Genomic DNA, 19,729 nt, shown 5'->3' with positions numbered 1-19,729 from the left:
TTGCAAGGTGGCTGAAATTCAAAGGGGCCGCAACAGTGAGCTGTGTCGGGGTGCAGAATTGGCGCCAGCAGTTTGCTAGATTTATTCCAATGAGACCAGAGGATGAATTCAGGATGGGCCTTTCTCTTCTGGCACGTGAGTCCAGCCTGTCGACCATTTTGCGTCCATAATCTGGCACTATCAAACCTGGTACTTGTAATGTAGAAGATTCTGACTTCATGATTCTCTACCCCAGAGGGCTGGGCAGCTCAGTCTTTGAGTATATTTAAGACAGAGCTTGATAGAATATTGAATATTAAGGGAATCGAGGGATATGGGGATAGTGCGGGGAAAGTGGAGTTGAGGTAGAAGATCACCATGATCTGATTGAATGGCAGAGCAGGCTCGAGGGGCCGAATGGCCTACTCCTGCTCCTAATTCTTATGATCACTTATTTTCTTTTTATTTTAATTGTAGGACCAGCCTGATCTAAGGGCTCACTGCTTCACAGTTGGCATGAAGTTGGAGGCAGTCGACCCAAGGGAGCCCTATTCTATCTGCCCTGCCACAGTAACCAAGGTGAGCACTAACAACTCCGTAGTCAGACAGATCAAACTATCGCGTGGAAATGCACTGCAAAATTAAAACATTTGATCCATTAGCCTGGTTTCTCTCTCCACATATGCTGCCTAGCCTGCTGAGTGTCTCCAGCATTTTCTGTTTTTATTTCAGATCACCAGCACCTGCAGTAGTTTGCTTTTGCTACATTGCATCATTGTTTTACAGTGATTACAATTCAGATTTACTCATGATACCACTCCCTAAATTTTGGGATAAACCATTGGGGATTATATTTTATTTTTAAAAATAAACATTTACTGTAATCTAGTAGTTTTTTTAATGCTTCTGAAATAGCAACAGTAGGTTTCCTTCATTTAACTTTATTACCTGAAATTAAAGTACAGGGTACTATATTTGTAATGGGCGTCACTGAAATTGTATATAAAAATACATCATTGTTTTAGTATGCATGAAAATTGGGAATGATTGTTTAAGAAATGTTATCAGTTTTGAGTATGTTGTGTGAATCTCATAGCATGTATAGTTTTTTTTAAATAAGTGTTGTCCTTATTCTTACAGGTTTTTAATGATCAGTATTTTATGATCACAATTGATGACTTGAGGCCAGAGGCGAGTGAAAACTCCGTGCTTTGCCATGCTGATTCACCAGGAATCCAACCTGTTCAGTGGTGCCTTAAAAATGGGGTCCATCTTACTCCACCCAAGGGTCTGTGTCTGTTTGATATGTAAAAAAAAATGAAAATGATGCATTGTTTTAGATAAAAACAATTTTTCTTCATTTAAAAAAAAACTTTTTTCAAATTTAAAAAATAAATATGACTTTTTAAAAAGTACTTGGATGTGCTCTTGAAGTGCTGTGACCTCCAAGAGCTGGAAAGTGGGATTAGGCTGGATAACTCTTTTTGGGTCGGCACAGACACGATGGGCCAAATAGCCTCCTTCTGTGCCGTAAATTTTTATGATTCTATGATCACTTTTCATTTAAGTTTAAACTTTGTACTGTTTCTACAATGTGAATGTTGGCTGTTGGCATAGCAACTGTGGTGAAAGCAGAGCTCAAGAACATCTGTGCTAGTTTGTTAACTCATGAATTTACATCAGTTGTAAAGCAATCCTTTTATACGACACGCTGATTTAAATTTTTAACTTGGCATTTAATATCTTCCAACGGGAATGCAAGTTGTTCAAATTTATTATCATGAAAGCCATTTGTGCTTTTTGCATCATTTTCAACCCATCAAGAAGATAGGCAAATGGCGCTTCCTGTACTGTAAGGTGGTCACCCAGGGTTATTAGTTTGATATTTTCCTCAACATTACAGGCATCCTACTTTGTGCTCCACAGTCTTACCCTCTGGGAGCAGATATTAGAAATTTGGGCACATGTGACCAACCATTTAAATTCATGGTAGGAAAATAGCGCTTAGCGTGTAGAATTTCCGATGAGAGTCTCCCCGCTAGAAGTACAGAGTCAGAAAATCACCTCTTGCCTACAAGATTGTAAACTTTCTGTATGAAGTATGTGTATGAACCCTTGTCTTACTATCCCACAAGACTTCCACTATCTAGTTGAAGTGAAGATTGAATTTTCAAATCACAGCTCATACCTGCTCTAAATGTTTCAGAACCAAACAATAATGGTCTCTCCAAAACAAATGATTAAATCTCTAATTTGTATTCTAGGCATTGAATTGTGATTTTAAACTTGCAGTAAACAAGCCTAGATAACCTATAACTTGCTTTGAAACGGCGCTGAACCATTTTTAAATGCGTAGAATTGTTCTGTGTATATGAGGGAACATGAAAGGTTTGTGTGGTGGATTTGATCATTCTCTCTCCCCAGTTCTTCCATGCTGGCAAAGGGTTATTTTACACCTATTTCGATTTTTGCTTAATGCCTTGCAATTTGTTCACAATTAAAGAAGAAAGTGATTTCTCAACCGCAACTTAATAACTAGTCTAGTTCTGAAAACTTTATGCACTGCTATGGAATTATTTGAACATTTGTCATTGTAAGCAAAACAAAAACGTACATCATCTCTCCATGAAAACAATAAATGTGTTTATGTAAAACATTTGTTGTCTAAGCTTAGTGGTCCCTCAATTCCTTGGGGCGCAACCTGGTAATTGTAGCAGGATCGCGCACATCAGTAACGTCCACTGCTGACCCTGCCGGACGTGTATCTTTGGTACTCCTCTGCCCTCATGCTGGAAATGTGGCCTTGGAGCCTGAGCTGAGGGAGGATATGGGAAGGATTCGGCTGTTGCCCCCCTTGTAAGGGGATCTCTGTAAAATAGTTTTCTTTTTGAGGTTCTGGCCTTGAGTCTGCCAATGATGAAACTGGCATACATTTTTTTCTTGCCGTATCAGCTGCCAAGGAACTGCTCAGCTTCTGGGAGGCCAAGGAAGTGGTTGCACCCAAAATGGGGGAACCCCTTTTTTGCCCAATGCTTCAATGGCCGCCTTTGGGCATTAAACTTGCGAGACCTTCCATTGCAATAGCCAATTGTCACTTACTATCTGGCGAGAGTAAAAACATTAATAAAGGCCACTGTATTAGAAGACTGCTGACATGTGTACCCGAACAACGGTCAGCACCATCAGGGTAGGATTGGAGAGGAAAAATATGCTATTTTTTTGCTTATATTTTGTCTTGTAATATTGCAGGTTATCCAGGTTTAGACTTTGACTGGGCTGATTATCTTAAGCAATGTGGGGCAGAGGCACTTTCTCAGTACTGCTTCAGAAATGTAAGTTGTGCTTTCATATATAATTACACTGTTATGCAATAAACCTTTCACTTAAGAACATTTCACTGCTTCAGACAAATGGTCATAAAAGGCTTACACATCTGGGTTTCCTTAAAAGTATAACAATAATATGTTTTGGGTTATAAAGAGCATTAATCTTATCAATTGTGTTCGACTAAAGTAGATATTATGAAAATACAATCTTGTGTTTTTCTGCTAAATTAATGCAGAAATTGTGCTGGGCATCCTATGAGTTAAATAAACACATTTAGCTTTCAAATATATAGTCCAGATTTTAACTACAGGCAAGTGGGTAGCAGTGCGAGTTTGAAACTCGGCCACTGTACCAGAAAACAGGTCTGGAGTATTTCCCCCCAATTTGCTGAAACAGGAATCCCGCCCATTTTGTCAACCGTTTCCAGCAGGGTCACCTTGAGACTTATTAAAGCAGGAATGAACCTCTTAAAGGAGGTTGCATTCCATTCTGCAATATTTAGCAGTTTCGTTGCTGGGAAAGGAAATTGCTCAGAAACGAGTTGCAGGCAAGCTCCCAGATTCTCTGCAGTCTCCTTCGAGGTACTGCCGGAAGAGGTCAGGACGGGAAGGGAAGTTCTATTTCTAGCAAATGGCAGGAGGATCCCAAAGCACCAAATCCACCGGGCGTGGAAAGGCATTGCTGAGGCTGTCAGCTGCAGGACCTTCAACAATTGTACATCCCTGTCTGGAGTAAAAATAAAACAGGGAAGGTGGCTCAGCCATGGCTAACCCTATAGTCACTGCCTGCCATTCTGAAAAGAACCCGTTTATCCCGACTCTCTGCTTCCGGTCTGCCAACCAGTTCTCTAGCCACGTCAGTACATTACCCCCAATACCATGTGCTTTAATTTTGCACACCAATCTCTTGTGTGGGACCGTGTCAAAAGCCTTTTGAAAGTCCAAATACATCACATCCTCTGGTTCTTCCTTGTCCACTCTACTAGTTACATCCTCAAAAAATTTTGGAAGATATGTTGAGCAGGATTTCCCTTTCATAAATCCATGCTGACTTGGACTGATCCAGTCACTGCTTTCCAAATGTGCTGCTATTTCATCTTAAATAATTGATTCCAACATTTTCCCCACTACTGATGTCAGGCTAACCGGTCTATAATTACCCGTTTTCTCTCTCCCCGCTTTCTTAAAAAGTGGTGTTACATTAGCTACCCTCCAGTCCATAGGAACCGATCCAGAGTCGATAGACTGTTGGAAAATGATCACCAATGCATCCACCATTTCTAGGGCTACCTCCTTAAGTACTCTGGGATGCAGACTATCAGGCCCCGGGGATTTATCAGCCTTCAATCCCATCAATTTCCCCAACACAATTTCCCGCCTAATAAGGATTTCCTTCAGTTCCTCCTTCTCACTAGACCCTCGGGTCCCTAGTATTTCCGGAAGGTTATTTGTGTCTTCCTTTGTGATGACAGAACTAAAGTATTTGTTTAACTGGTCCGCCATTTCTTTGTTCCTCATTGCTGGGGGTCAGTGCTGGGACCCCAGCTATTTACAATATACATTCATGATTTGGATGAGGGAATTGAGTGTAATATCTCCAAGTTTGCAGATGACACTAAGCTGGGTGGCAGTGTGAGCTGTGAGGAGGATGCTAAAAGACTGCAGGGTGACTTGGACAGGTTAGGTGAGTGGGCAAACGTGTGGCAGGTGCAGTATAATGTGGATAAATGTGGGATTATCCACTTTGGTGGCAAAAACACGAAGACAGAATATTATCTGAATGACGACAGATTAGGAAAAGGGGATGTACAGCAAGACCTGGGTGTCATGGTACATCAGTCATTGAAAGTTGGCATGCAGGTTCAGCAGGCGGTGAAGAAGGCAAATGGTATGTTGGCCTTCATAGCTAGGGGATTTGAGTATAGGAGCAGGGAGGTCTTACTGCAGTTGTACAGGGCCTTAGTGAGACCTCACCTGGAATATTGTGTTCAGTTTTGGTCTCCTAATCTGAGGAAGGATGTCCTTGCTATTGAGGGAGTGCAGCGAAGGTTCACCAGACTGATTCCCGGGATGGCAGGACTGACCTATAAAGAGAGACTGGATCGACTGGGCCTGTATTCACTGGAGTTTAGAAGGATGAGAGGAGATCTCATAGAAACATATAAAATTCTGACGGGACTGTACAGGTTAGATGCAGGAAGAATGTTCCCGATGTTGGGGAAGTCCAGAACCAGGGCACATAGTCTAAGGATAAGGGGTGAGCCATTTAGAACTGAGATGAGGAGAAACTTCTTCACTCAGAGTTGTTAACCTGTGGAATTCCCTGCCGCAGAGAGTTGTAGATGCCAGTTCATTGGATATATTCAAGAGGGAGTTAGATATGGCCCTTACAGCTAAAGGGATCAAGGGGTATGGAGAGAAAGCAGGAAAGGGGTACTGAATTGAATGATCAGCCATGATCTTATTGAATGGTGGTGCAGGCTCGAATGGCCACTCCACCTATTTTCTATGTTTCCATCACCCCAGCATCTAGCTCTTTATCGGCCAGCACGGACACGACAGGCCGCAATGGCCTCCTTCCGTGCTGTAAATTTCTATGATCTGGATGCATTGCAGGAAGCGCATCAATGACCTCGCGGATTAGCAGGGTGAGTTCAGATTCTCCCCCCTCCCCCCCGCCCCATGATCTCTACCCCGAGCATTAGGAACTTACCTTCTCCTGGGCTGTGGTCTCTGCTGCAGCGTTCTGCTCCCGACAGGGAGCCAAGCCTCTCAATCAGGCTGGCTTCTGGGTGGGGATCCTGTTTTAAAAAGTTTTGTGCCCTTAGCATTCAGGACTGAAAATATTGGGACCAATTTATTCCAAACCATTTTTATATTGATAATGTGCCATCAGCAGACTCACTGTATTCCCACCAGCACATTTTAATATAAAGCAATAACCTACATGCCTCCAATACCATCCTGGACCCAACTACCATCCGAGTCCAGCTGTCAAAGGCACTGAATACATGGTTTTCTCTTCAATGCGGGTTAAAGGTACCCCAGTAGAGTAGCTCTGATGCCACAGAACTACAGTTCAGCATCACTCTCCTAGAGCTTAGCATTAATATAAAAGTGCCTTTAAATGGAGAGATGTGCTTTTCATTAGTTTGCAATTTGATATGGACATTTCGGTGGAAATTTATTTTTATGGAGCATTTTATGGTCTGCATTCATGTTTGAACAAATTATTTTATCTGCAGTGTTTACTTAAATGTTTTCAGGATGGATTCACCAGTTCAAAGACACTGCTTCATTCTGTTACAAACATGTCTGTTTTAATTACATATCTTTTTGATATAGTGCAACACACAAAAGCACCTGCTTGTATTTCTACAATTTCCCATAGGATATTCACCAGTGTTAAGTCATTTGATACTATCAGATGCTAAGTATGTACAGGCACACAATTTTCTGTTCTGACATTGATCCTGTGTAGGATGCCTTCAGGCACAGCATAGACACAGCCATTAAAGGGGATATGCATTGTGCTAGTTTAGCAGGTGCTTTCTCTTGTCAGAGCACAATTAGAAGCTATTCATAAAATAAAGTCTGTGGCCCCATCTTAATGCATTTCCCTAAATGAACATGTTTGAAGCATTTGTTTCAGGGAACAAAATGTGATCTAATTTACGTTCATCTGTTATTACTATTTTATATGTCTGAATTAGACCAACTAGTTGTAAGAACCTACAATTGTGCTTTGGGCTTATTTGTAGTTTTTGGTTTCTGAGTATGTTTGCGAGATTGACTATCTGCCAGTTTGCCCCTTGTTTGTTTTAGTGCATATGCAATAGGTAAAAAATATATATGCTAATTTTCAAATTGTGGAAACATGATTTAAAATATGATTTTAAAATATGATTTACCATGTACTGATCTTGCTTCCTGTCTTGACATAGGAGGAAGTTTTATAACTCTTGATATAAAACTAAGGAATGACTAAGTTATTCCTTGTGCCAGCCGTGGCTCAGTGGGTAGCACCTCACTTCGGAGTTAGAAGGCTGTGGATTCAATTCCCACTCCTGAGACTTGAGCACATGAATCTAGGCTGACACTCCAGTGCAGTGCTGAGGGAGTGCTGCCTTTCAGATGAGACTGAGGCCCCATCTACTCACCCACATGGATGTAAAAGATCCCATGGCACTATTTTGAAGATGATCAGGGGAGTTATCCCCGGTGCCCTGGCTAATATTTATCCCTCAATCAACATCACTAAAAAACAGATTATCTAGTCATTATCACGTTGCTGTTTGTGGGAGCTTGCTGTGCACAAATTGACTGCTGCATTTCCTACTTTACAAGAATTACCACATTCTAAAAGTACTTAATTAGCTGTAAAGCACTTTGGGTCATCCTGAGGTGCTATATAAATGCAAGTCTTGTCTTGTTTTTTTTATATATTCTTCTGAAAGCTGAATATTTAACCCAAGATCATTTACTTCCTATATTGTTTGTTAACAGATTGCTACATGTTCAAATATTTTAGTTGTTGTTCTACTCCTTCATGCAGCATTTTAAAAACTAAATTAACTTGGTTATATCCAACTCATTAATTACATTATTTTTATAATTATAATGAGAATTTACCTAGAATATTTCAGAAATCATTTTAATACCCTCAGGCTTTCTACTAGGATAAATTTGACCTGCGGCAAAGAAATCAAGTTGGATAATTTAAACAACTGAATATTGATGCTATATGCAGTGTTTTCTGATCTAGTGAAATCCGTGACTGCTTAATTAAATATCATTAAACTCTTCATTTAAGTATTTTTTTGCAGAATTATTTTACTCTCCTTCCAAATTCTTTGATTAAAGAGCATTCTTAATTCAATCACATTTTGAACATCTTTTCAAAATCTGATTACATTAAGAATTCACACTCCATCTAATTATAAGGTTCTGTTACAAAGCTGCTGGGTTTTTGTTCCGATGATTATCACATTATATTTATAATGTTTCAGAACATTCAATAGTGCACAAGTTACAACTTGCAGCTTGCTTGGCTGCAAAAGACTATGTAACAATGAGAGGGTTTGATGTGATTTAAAAAAATATATATCAGTACAATTTTCTTAAATAGTATTTTCTGGGTTTTTTTATACACTTTTTCAGACTTCACTCAATCGAGGCTTCACCAAAAATATGAAATTGGAGGCTGTTGCACTCAATAACCTGGCAGAAATATGTGTTGCATCAATCATAAAAGTAAAAGGTCGATTAATGTGGCTTCACCTTGAAGGTAAGATGAATGGAGAATAGATTTTCTGGAAACAGTAATGCTTTGACTTGTTAAACATTTGTGGCTGTTGGTTCCATGCCAAGGCTATATATAGTCTGTGTAACCCCATGTTTTATGCACTGATATGTTATTTTTACCCTCAAAAGTTTTTAATTCCAAGTGTATTGATTGCCATATCATTATGTAAGTTGGGCATTAAAAGCATTAAGTTTTTAGTTTCAGAACCTTTAACTACTTAAATGATGAACTGCCCTTCAATAACCAACAACACCACGTTCAGGAAACAGACATTTAAGATAAGGCGCAGTAGTACGGCGTTGGAAGCTTTGCTTTTTTTAGTGCTGCTTTTGTATCGGGTTGAGTTTTATGGAGGCCCCTATTCATTTTCACTAGCCCTGGCTGGGTCTTCCCAATCCACAGCTTTGAAGGCCCCAAGGTCAGAGGCTGGGTATTCTGTGGCAAGTGTCTCACCTCCTGACTCCCCAAAGCCTTTCCACCATCTACAAGACACAAGTCAGGAATGTGATGGAATACTCTCCATTTGCCTGGATGAGTGCAGCTCCAACAACACTCAAGAAGCTCGACACCATCCAGGACAAAGCCACCCGCCTGATTGGCCCCCCATCCACCACCTTAAACATTCACTCCCTCCACCACCAGCGCACTGTGGCTGCAGTGTGTACCATCTACAAGATGCACTGCAGCAACTCACCAAGGCTTCTTCAGCAGCACCTCCCAAACCCACGACCTCTACCACCTAGAAGGGCAAGGGCAGCAGATGCATGGTAACACCACCGCCTCCACATTCCTCTCCAAGTTGCACACCATCCTGATTTGGAAATATATCGGCCGTTCCTTCATCGTCGCTGGGTCATAATCCTGGAACTCCCTCCCTAACAGCACTGTGGGAGCACCTTCACCACACGGACTGCAGCAGTTCAAGAAGGCGGCTCACCACCACCTTCTCAAGGGGCAATTAGGGATGGGCAATACATGCTGGCCTTGTCAGCGACGCCCACATCCCAGGAATGAAAGAAAAAATGCTTTCAATCGGTAAATTACAGTCAAGTAAGTGTAATGTCAATAGAACATTATGCAGGGCACTATCGGTGCTCAGCAAATAATGTACAGGCCAAAAGGAATCGTAATCATTATTGGAGAAGCAGTATTTCATGTTTCACAAATGTATTGGAATTATTTGGAGAAGTAACTAAATTAACTGACGAGTTGTCCAGCAAGTATAGGTTCCTTGCATTTTCAAACAGCTTGTTCTATATCAGAAGCTTGAAGAAAGAAAGCTTTGTGGGGTAATGGAAGTTAGTTAGTTAGATTGAAAATTTGCTTAGCAATAGAAAGCGAATAAATGGAAAATACTATTTGGAACCGCAAGGGATTGTTCTAGAACCCCGGATAATTACACTGTTCATAACTCATGGCAAATTCCAGTGTGATTCACAAGATTCCTCAATTTTTCTGTATTTGTTCATTGATTAGATACATTATCTTTGTTCTATTTTTCAAAATAAAAGTAGGGAAGTCTTGCTACAATTGTACAGGGTGTTGGTGAGACCGCACCTAGAGTACTGCATACAGTTTTGGTCTCCTTATTTAAGGTGGGATATACTTGCATTGGAGGCAGTTCAGAGAAGGTTCACTCGGTTGGTTCCTGGGATGAAGGGGTTGTCTTATGAGGAAAGGTTGGGCCTGTACTCATTGGCGTTTAGAAGAATGAAAGATGATCTTATTGGAACATACAAGATTCTGAGGGGGCTTGACAGGGTAGTTGCTGAGAGGATGCTTCCCCTCGGGGAATCTAGAACTAGAGAGCATTTAAGACCGATGAGAAGAAATTTCTTCTCAGATAGTCTCAATCTTTGGCATTCTCTACCCCAGAGAGCAGTGGAAGCTGAGTTATTGAATATATTCAAGGCTGAGATAGACAGATTCTTGAATTATAGGGGAGTCAAGGGTTATGGGGAACAAGCAGGAAAGTGGAGTTCAGGTCAAGATCAGACCAGCCATGATCTCATTGAATGGCGGAGCAGGCTCGAGGGGCCGTGTGGCCTACTCCTGCTCCTATTTCTTATGTTCTTAAACTTACATGTTTTCTGCAAAGATGGTGTGGTTTTGTAGTTTGAGTAGCTAACCTTCTTTCGGAAGTTAGGACGGGGGAGCCCTGTGAGAGCATAGAAAACCACCAAAGTAAGGCAGTATACAATGGAATGGGAAGCCTATGTTTCTATGTATATATAATGAATAAATCCATTATGAAAGATAGAAGAAAGGATAATGATTCGGTTATAATGACCATTCACTAAGTATCCATTCACTGTAAATCCAATTGAGCTCTTTAATGGATATCAATAGTGTTTAATTATAAATTTAAAACTGGTTATAACTAAATGTAATATGGCCGTAACATTTAGAATATTGTGAGCAAGTCCAGGCGCATTCCTTCAAAAGGGTATTGATGCATTGTATCCAGATGACAGCATGATTCTGGGATGTGCATGCAAAATTAAACGTACAGAAATGGTTTTTGGACTTCGAATGGAGGAACTTAATCGTCTGGCAATAGCCATTTTAGATTTCTGTGGGCTGGGAAAATCAGATTTTGTGTATATATTTTGTCAGCTATGGCTCAGTGGGTAGCACTTTCACCTCTTGAGTCGGAAGGTTGTGGGTTCATGTCCCACTCCAGAGACTTGAGCACACAAAAAATCTAGACTGACATTCCAGTGCAGTGCCAAGGGAGTGCTGCATTGTTGGAGGTGCCGTCTTTCAGATGAGACATTAAACCGAGGCCCCCGTCTGCTCTCTCAAGTGGACATAAAAGATCCCATGACACTATTTCGAAGAAGAAGAGGGGAGTTATCCCTAGTGCCCTGGACAATATTTATCCCTCAATCAAAATAATACAAAAACAGATTATCTGGTCATGATCACATTTCTGTTTGTCGGAGCTTGCTTGTGTGCAAATTGGCTGCCATGTTTCCCACATTACAACAGTGACTATACTTCAAAAAAAAGTACTTCATTGGCTGCAAAGCACTTTGAGACATCCGGTGGTCATGAAAGGCGCTCTATAAATCCAAGTCTTTTTCTTTATATCGTTGAAAGAAATTGACCATGAATTAATGCAATACTAACCAGTGTCCTTCACTAAATCATTTGAGGTGCAGAAGCACGGTAAGTTTGGAAGGGACCAGGCTCATTTTCAGGCATGATTAATTAGAAGTTCCAGCTGCACAGTTGAGAATTGAAATCAATGTGAGGTGGAGGCAAATGGAACTTCTTTCCAATTTTCATTTGTCTTGATCATCCTTATTCCACAATCCGCAAATCCAGAGATCCTGTCTGAGCCGAAGATGCAGACTACCATAGTTAGGTAACAGATCTACAGTCCTGACTTTAACTCTGGGTGGGAATCAGGTGGGCGGAAGGTAGGACGAGCAGCAAGCCCCATTATGACCCAAGCGACTTTAACTCCTGGGCCTAATTTTAAGATGATTGACAGGCTGCCCACCCGATCACGTCGGGAAATGGGCAGCGGTGGAAGCAGTACATCATCTACAGCAATTTTAACTGCCTGACCCACTCCCCTGGGGTTAAAATGACCCTTTACGTTATTAAAACCGTGGGTCTTTCATTATACCGGTGGTTTTGAATGTACTTGAATAATATCTATTTAGCATAATGCAAGAATAGATGCTCTTGGAAAAGTTTAAACACTTTTTTTTTAGAATCTCATCCAAGTAACTAACATTTACAACCATCATTCTATGCTATTATATTTCAAGATATTTGCCTATTTGATCTAGAAGGAATCTTGGGAAAGACCCAACCCCACACACACTCTGGAATGTTGTTTAGGCCCAACACCTGAAGTATCTGATAGAATTAATAGAATTGTGTATACTTGCTATACCATATCTGTTTGAGTCGAGAGTTGTTAGAACATTTCAGAGAGGTGTCAATCCTCAACACGGAGAGTTGGGGTAGGGGCAGACATTAGGCTTATCTGTGTCTCTTTTTTCAGTCAAAAAATGCCTAGCCAGTTTGATTTTGAAACTGCCAGTTTTTTAAAAAACTCGTTCCTGGGATGTAGGCATCGCTGGCAAGGCTAACATTTATTGCCCATCCCTAATTGCCTGCGAGAAGGTGGTGGTGAGCCGCCTTCTTGAACCACTGCAGTCCGTGTGGTGAAGGTGCTCCCACAGTGCTGTTAGGGAGGGAGTTCCAGGATTTTGACCCAATGACGATGAAGGAATGGTGATATACTTCCAAGTAAGGATGTGTGTTATTTGGAGGTTGTGGTGTTCCCAAGCGCCTACAGCCCTTGTCCTTCTAGATGGTAGAGGTCATGGGTTTGGGAGGTGCTGCCGAAGGAGCCTTGGTGAGTTGCTACAGTGCATCTTGTAGATGGTGCACACTGCAGCCACAGAGCGCCGGTGGTGGAGGGAGTGAATGTTGAAGGTGGTGGATGGGATGCCAATCAAGCGAGCTCTTTTGTCCTGGATGGTGTCAAGCTTCTTAAATGTCAGAGCTGCACTCAATCAGGCAAGTGGAGAGTATTACATCACACTCCTGACTGTGTCTTGTGGAAGGTGGAAAGCCTTTGGGGAGTCAGGAGGTGAGACACTCACTGCAGAATACCCAGCCTCTGACCTGCTCTTGTATTTGAGGCTGGTCCAGTTAAGGTTTGGTCTATGGTGACCCCAGGATGTTGATGGTGAGGGATTCTGCGATGGTAATGCCATTGAATGTCAATGGGCAGTGTTTAGACTCTCGCTTGTTTGAGATAGTTATTGTCTAGTTATTGTGTGGCGCGAATGTTACTTGCCACTTAGCCCAAGCCTGAATGATGGCCAGGTCTTGCTGCATTATCTGAGGAGCTGCAAATGGAACTGAACACTGCAGTCATCAGCGAACATCCCCACTTCTGACCTTATGATGGAGAGGAGGCCATTGATGAAGCAGCTGATGGTTGGGCCTAGGACACTGCCCTGAGGAACTCCTGCAGCGATGTCCTGGGGTGTGATAATTAACCTCCAACAATCTTTCTTTGTGCTAGGTATGACTCCAATCAGTGGAGAGTTTTCCTCCTGATTCCCGTTGACTTCAGTTTTACGAGAGCTTGATCTCATCTCCGGAATCAACCTAGTGAATCGTCTCTGTACCCCCTCCAAAGCCAGTATATCCTTCCTTAAGTAAGGCGACCAAAACTGCACGCAGTACTCCAGGTGCGGCCTCACCAATACCCTGTACAGTTGCAGCAGGACCTCCCTGCTTTTGTACTCCATCCCTCTCGCAATGAAGGCCAACATTCCATTCGCCTTCCTGATTACCTGCTGCACCTGCAAACTAACTTTTTTGGATTCATGCACAAGGACCCCCAGGTCTCTCTGCACCGCAGCATGTTGTAATTTCTCCCCATTCAAATAGTAGTCACTTTTTGGTTTTTTTTTCCCCAAGGTGGATGACCTCACACTTTCTGACATTGTATTCCATCTGCCAAACCTTAGCCCATTTGCTTAACCTATCTAAATCTCTTTGCAGCCTCTCTGTCCTCTACACAACACGCTTTCCCACTAATCTTTGTGTCATCTGAAAATTTTGTTACACTACACTCTGTCCCCTCTTCCAGGTCATCTATGTATATTGTAAACAGTTGTGGTCCCAGCACCGATCCCTGTGGCACACCACTAACCACCGATTTCCAACCCGAAAAGGACCCATTTATCCCGACTCTCTGCTTTCTGTTAGCCAGCCAATTCTCTATCCATGCTAATACATTTCCATTGACCCCGCGTACCTTTATCTTCTGCAGTAACCTTTTGTGTGGCACCTTATCGAATGCCTTTTGAAAATCTAAATACACCACATCCATCGGTACACCTCTATCCACCATGCTCGTTATATCCTCAAAGAATTCCAGTAAATTAGTTAAACATGATTTCCCCTTCATGAATCCATGCTGTGTCTGCTTGATTGCACTATTACTATCTAGATGTTCCGCTATTTCTTCCTTAATGATAGCTTCAAGCATTTTCCCCACTACAGATGTTAAACTAACCGGCCTATAGTTACCTGCCTTTTGTCTGCCTCCTTTTTTTAAACAGAGGCGTTACATTAGCTGCTTTCCAAACCGCTGGTACCTCCCCAGAGTCCAGAGAATTTTGGTAGATTATAACGAATGCATCTGCTATAACTTCCGCCATCTCTTTTAATACCCTGGGATGCATTTCATCAGGACCAGGGGACTTGTCCACCTTGAGTCCCATTAGCCTGTCCAGCACTACCCCCCTAGTGATAGTGATTGTCTCCAGGTCCTTACCTCTGGAATTCAGCTCTTTTGTCCATGTTTGGACCAAGGCTATAATGAGGTCTGGAGTCGAGTGGTCCTGACGGAACCCAAACTGGGTATCAGTGAGCTGGTTATTGGTGAATAAGTGCCGCTTGATAGCACTGTTGACGACACCTTCCATCACTTTGAGTGTAGACTGATGGGGTGGTAATTGGCCGGATTGGATTTGTCCTGCTTTTTGTGCTTTCTCCTACCAGAGGAAGGCTGTGAGAATCTCTAGATTTAAGGTACAAACACATATGGTATATAATAGGAGAGATTAAGGCCAGTGAAGCAAGTTTGTGCCATTCATTATATTTGATATTACCAGGGACGAGAGGAAATGAGTAAATCTTGCTGAGATAAAAATATTGTTATTTTGTTATATACAAAATAATTGGAGATTTAAAAAAATTACATGTATTTGCCAAGCGCACATTTTTGTGATTTTAATCTGGATGTACTTTAAAGGAATAGGAAAATGGTTAGTGTAGCAGGGCAAGTTTAACTCTTCAATCACCCTGCTCTTTACCTGAGAAGAAGGTGACTGAAATGGGTGCAGTTTCTCAGTCCCCAGTGCAGACAGCTTTTGTTCTGATGACAGAAAAGTACATTCTAATTATATATTTTGATTGTCTTGGATCTAGCTTGATTAGTTTATATTGTTAGAAATACAGATAGAAACTTTCAAGTTCATGTTTTTATGTCTTAATCAAATTTAGCTTGGATTAAAATATTTGCTGTTTTAAATGTTTTACAAAGCAGTGTTGTTATCCAATCAAGAGGAGGAGTTTGGTGCAAAGGAGAGTAGCATTTTGCTATCCATTCTAATCATTGATTGTAAAAAAAAATCAGTCTCCCAATCTGTCTTTGTGTAAAATCAATACATTGAACCAGGTCTTAGTCATTATTCGACAGGAAGACTTTGGTTTTGATTTTTATTGATCTCCAACATATATTGCAACTTTTAGACTGTTGGCAAATTATGTTTTATGCCTTGTGTATCTCAAATTAATTATAAACCACATGAAATGTAGCTATTAATATGGCTTTCCTTGTTCTACAATGTCTACACTGCCATTTTCAATTAAAAGCATTGAACCATATGTAGAAGGGGAAAGGGAAGATGAGCATTATATTTTGAGTTCATGCTTGTTTGGGCTAAAAGGCACAGGCTGTAGTAAGATTTTGTTCACATTCTATGACTATCAACCATTACACACAGATAAATTTCATTCAGTAAGATACTGATCAAAGCTCCTGAGGCACTTTTCATCCTGAATCTTGCTGAGAAACTTTCCACTGCATATTGACTGGAGACTTGCAGAAAATCTGAAGCAACTTTCTTACGCTCGTGCAAGTATGACCGCTCCATAAAACTGTGCAAATAGAATCATGTCTGTCTAGAGCTTTATTCTTAATCTTCAAATAGCTTTAAAGATGCCTGCAACTGTTACATTTTAGTACAAAACACATTTTCAGTGAATGCAGTGCAAGTTTTTTCGCAATTCAACGGGTACCAGAGACGAGAAAATGTAGTCCCGATTTTGACCTAACCCATCCTATTCCTGCAAGGTGGGTTACCTTAAAATCGAGGCTTAAAAGTGATGAGAGATTGCAACAGCAGAATAGAGGCATAGTGAGTTAAAGGCCAAGGAATAGAATGCACATTCAAAACCACAAATTCAGGACAATATTATTAATAGCAGCAGATAAAACAACTACTTGTATAGTGCCTTTGACGTAATGAAACCCCCCACAGCGCTTCATAGGATGTTATATTTTTTTTAAAAAGCAAAATTTGACACCGAGCCAGATAAGGAGATGTTTGGCCAGAGGACCAAAAACTTGGTCAAAGAAGTAGATTTTAAGGAGCACCTTAAAGAAGGAAAGAGAAGTGGGGAGGTTTAGGGAGGGAATTTCAGAGCTTCGGACCTAGGCAGCTGAAGGCACAGCCCCTAATGGCGGAGCAATTAAAAAAAAATACAGAAGAATTACTAACATTGGGCCCAAATTTGCCCAGAAGTTGCTCTGTATTTTTTTTTGGAGCAACTTGATTTTTCTGGAGTATCTTTAAAAATGCACATTTAATTTGAGCCAGTGTAAGTGAGTTAGTTAGGATTTTTTTTAGTTTATTTTTTTTTCAAAAGGGGGTGTTACCAGCCACCTACGCCTGTTTTGGCCATTTAAGCCAGTTTGGACAGCTAATAGTTGCTCCAAACTAACTTAGGCCAGCGTATGTGGCCACTTGTGGCCCGCACAGAAAACCCTTGTGGAGAGTTAAGAAATCAGCGCAGGTAGCCAGAGATAGGGGGAGGAAGGGAAGCACAGAGGACCTTGCAAAGCACTAAATACCTTCTCAACAACATTCATGAAGCATAAAAACCATCAATAATAAATTAAAAAAAATAAAATAAAAAATAAAACTTAAGTCCTACCTTCATACTCGGCCGGGGAAGTCAGCAGGCTGGGCCGGCCGGTGCGGGAGGCCACTCGGCCGGGGATAGGGGCGGGAGAACGCATCGGCAAGCCCTTCGGCCAGGGCTAGGGGCGGGAGAACGCACCGGCAGGAGAATGCACCTATGCTTGTGTCCCTCGTTACCATGGCAGCCCTATCTTTTTGGCACAGATCAAGGTTCACCCCCCTTGGGTTAGGCCACGCCAAAATGAAGAGATCCTAAAGGGAAACTTACAACACACTTTTTTTGCCGTACTTGGGCCACAAAAAATCGGGTGTAACTTCAAGTACGCCCAAAAAAATGCTTTGGGGAAAATTGAGCCCATTATCTTGAACGAAGAGCGGATGTTGTACTTTCAGTTGACATATATTTATAGTTAGCCCTCCCCCCAACTCCACGCTAACAACCCAAACCGACAGCAGATAATGCAGTTTGACAACCGGGACCAGTAATGTGAGTTCAGGAAATGGAAACATTGTTCACACACACACAAAAAACTGGCTCATCTAACCATTTATCAATAGCATGCAGTCAATACATTTTCAACTCTTTCTGCATGTCACTTAGATTATTTGTTTTTACTATGCGGTTGAATCATTAAGAAACATTGAGGGTTTTTTATCGCTGTAGAACAATGACCAGAAGCAGAAATAGATTATCATTTCGAAGAGCTCTGGCAATCTACTTGAGCAAGATGACTAAGAGACTGCATATCTATTTTAGTATAATTTCTATTTCAGTTGGAGTATTTCTTCAGTGATTTTTTTTTAAAGCCATTGAATTAAACAGGATGAAGGCATGATTTTGATTCTGAAGCATTTTCTACTTAACGGCAAAATAAAACATAGGTTGAAAATGATTGGTATTCCATATCTGTTTACTGTGACACAATTTCAAACTTCTCAAGTAAGATATAAATTATAGTCTGAATTGTTTGTATCTCAAATCTGCACACACAAATGCACAGAACTGTTAAATATTTTAGAATTGTGTGGTATTGCCTTTTATTAAAAACTACATTTTGAAGGTATCTATCCCTGAAACTTAGTTTGTGTATGAATTACAATTAAGAGTGAATTATTCCAGTGGTAAAAATATATATATTGTACTAAAAGAAAAAGGCTTGGGCTGAAACTTGACAGGAGCTGGCTGCAAAGGCGGGGGGAACGGAGTTTCTGTTGTGAAGTTCGGGGGGGGGTCCAATCCCTGACCAGAGAGGCAGGGGAAGCACCTGCCTTCTCCCCGAAGCTCTTCCCGCCTCCCTTCAGATGCCAGTTTGATGGTGTGCAACTTGTGAGAAATTTGTACAGGTTGGACCTCTCTGGTCCGGAATTCTCTGGTCTGGAAACATCCGTGCTTCGGCATCGGTTTCCCGCGCTTCCTGGCTCTCAGTGATCAGTGCGCAACTGCTGCTTTGCGTGAGTGGCGTCCCGGTTTCCCATGCTTACAGGGGGAGAGAGAGAGCGAGACCCGATTTCGCAGCCTGAGGCGGAGGCGTTCAGGAGCCCGGGTGCTGTCTACAGGTACCGCTAAGCCTGGGCTCGGCATGACCTCCCTTGGTTTGGAAAATTCTCTGTTCTGGCACCGGTCAGGTCCCCAGGGTGCAGGACCTGAGAGGTCCAATCTGTGTACAACTGGATTATAGCAAGATATTTTATCTGATACTGAAACATGAATTGTTTAAAATAAATACTCAATAATGGACATTATGAAATGATTGTACTACCCTCATTAAAGGGTCACATGATATAAACTGTAAGATCAATCACATACTCTAAACCGCAAGACAAAATCTCAAGGGTTTTAGAACAGTCATCTGACTCTTCAGATTAGATTAAGAGTCTGCAGACTGACAACCTTGGTCATTTTTGCATTCTGGATTCCACATTCAGGATTAATAATTGTGATGTAATATCTGAACACATTATTTGTAGCACAGTAGCACAGCAAGAGATTGGGAGAGTGTTGTAATCCAAAAGAGCAAAGCTCAAATGGTTTTAGTGTCAGCTCAACATAAAGTTGTGCTATGTTCCTGAAATGCAATTCGATCTATGTTCTTCAATACACTATACTGACAAACTCTGAAGGGTGATTTTAATGCACTTTTAACAGATTGTGTTTTATATTTTGGCCAATGGAGGGCATTATGGCAGCCAACAGGAGATGGTTTTTTGGCTTTGTGGATCACTGGTTAGGTTTCTAATTCTGCACACCACATTCTACAAAGGTGCAGAGGAGATTTAATAGAATGGCACCAGGTACAAGGAACTTCAGTTATGTGAAGAGACTGGAGAATCTCTTTAGTGCAGGGGAGATTTAATAGAGCCATTCA

General features: G+C 41.4%; 1 protein-coding gene across 2 annotated transcripts in view; it reads left to right on the top strand.

Moving 5' to 3' along the window:
• The window catches only part of sfmbt2 (Scm like with four mbt domains 2), a 201,609-nt gene that overhangs the window by 125,973 nt on the left and 55,907 nt on the right, over nucleotides 1-19,729 (top strand). For both annotated transcript variants that reach the window (XM_070897121.1, XM_070897122.1), the window contains exons 8-11: nucleotides 457-558; nucleotides 1,120-1,267; nucleotides 3,229-3,311; nucleotides 8,466-8,592. In XM_070897121.1, coding sequence (XP_070753222.1) covers nucleotides 457-558; nucleotides 1,120-1,267; nucleotides 3,229-3,311; nucleotides 8,466-8,592 — 460 coding nt within the window. The remainder of the gene's footprint in view (nucleotides 1-456; nucleotides 559-1,119; nucleotides 1,268-3,228; nucleotides 3,312-8,465; nucleotides 8,593-19,729) is intronic.

This window comes from Pristiophorus japonicus, chromosome 13 (genome assembly GCF_044704955.1).
Source record: "Pristiophorus japonicus isolate sPriJap1 chromosome 13, sPriJap1.hap1, whole genome shotgun sequence".
NCBI lineage: Eukaryota > Metazoa > Chordata > Chondrichthyes > Pristiophoridae > Pristiophorus > Pristiophorus japonicus.
The sequence above is the reverse complement of the archived record's forward strand: the minus strand, read 5'-3'. Positions and strand labels throughout refer to the sequence as shown.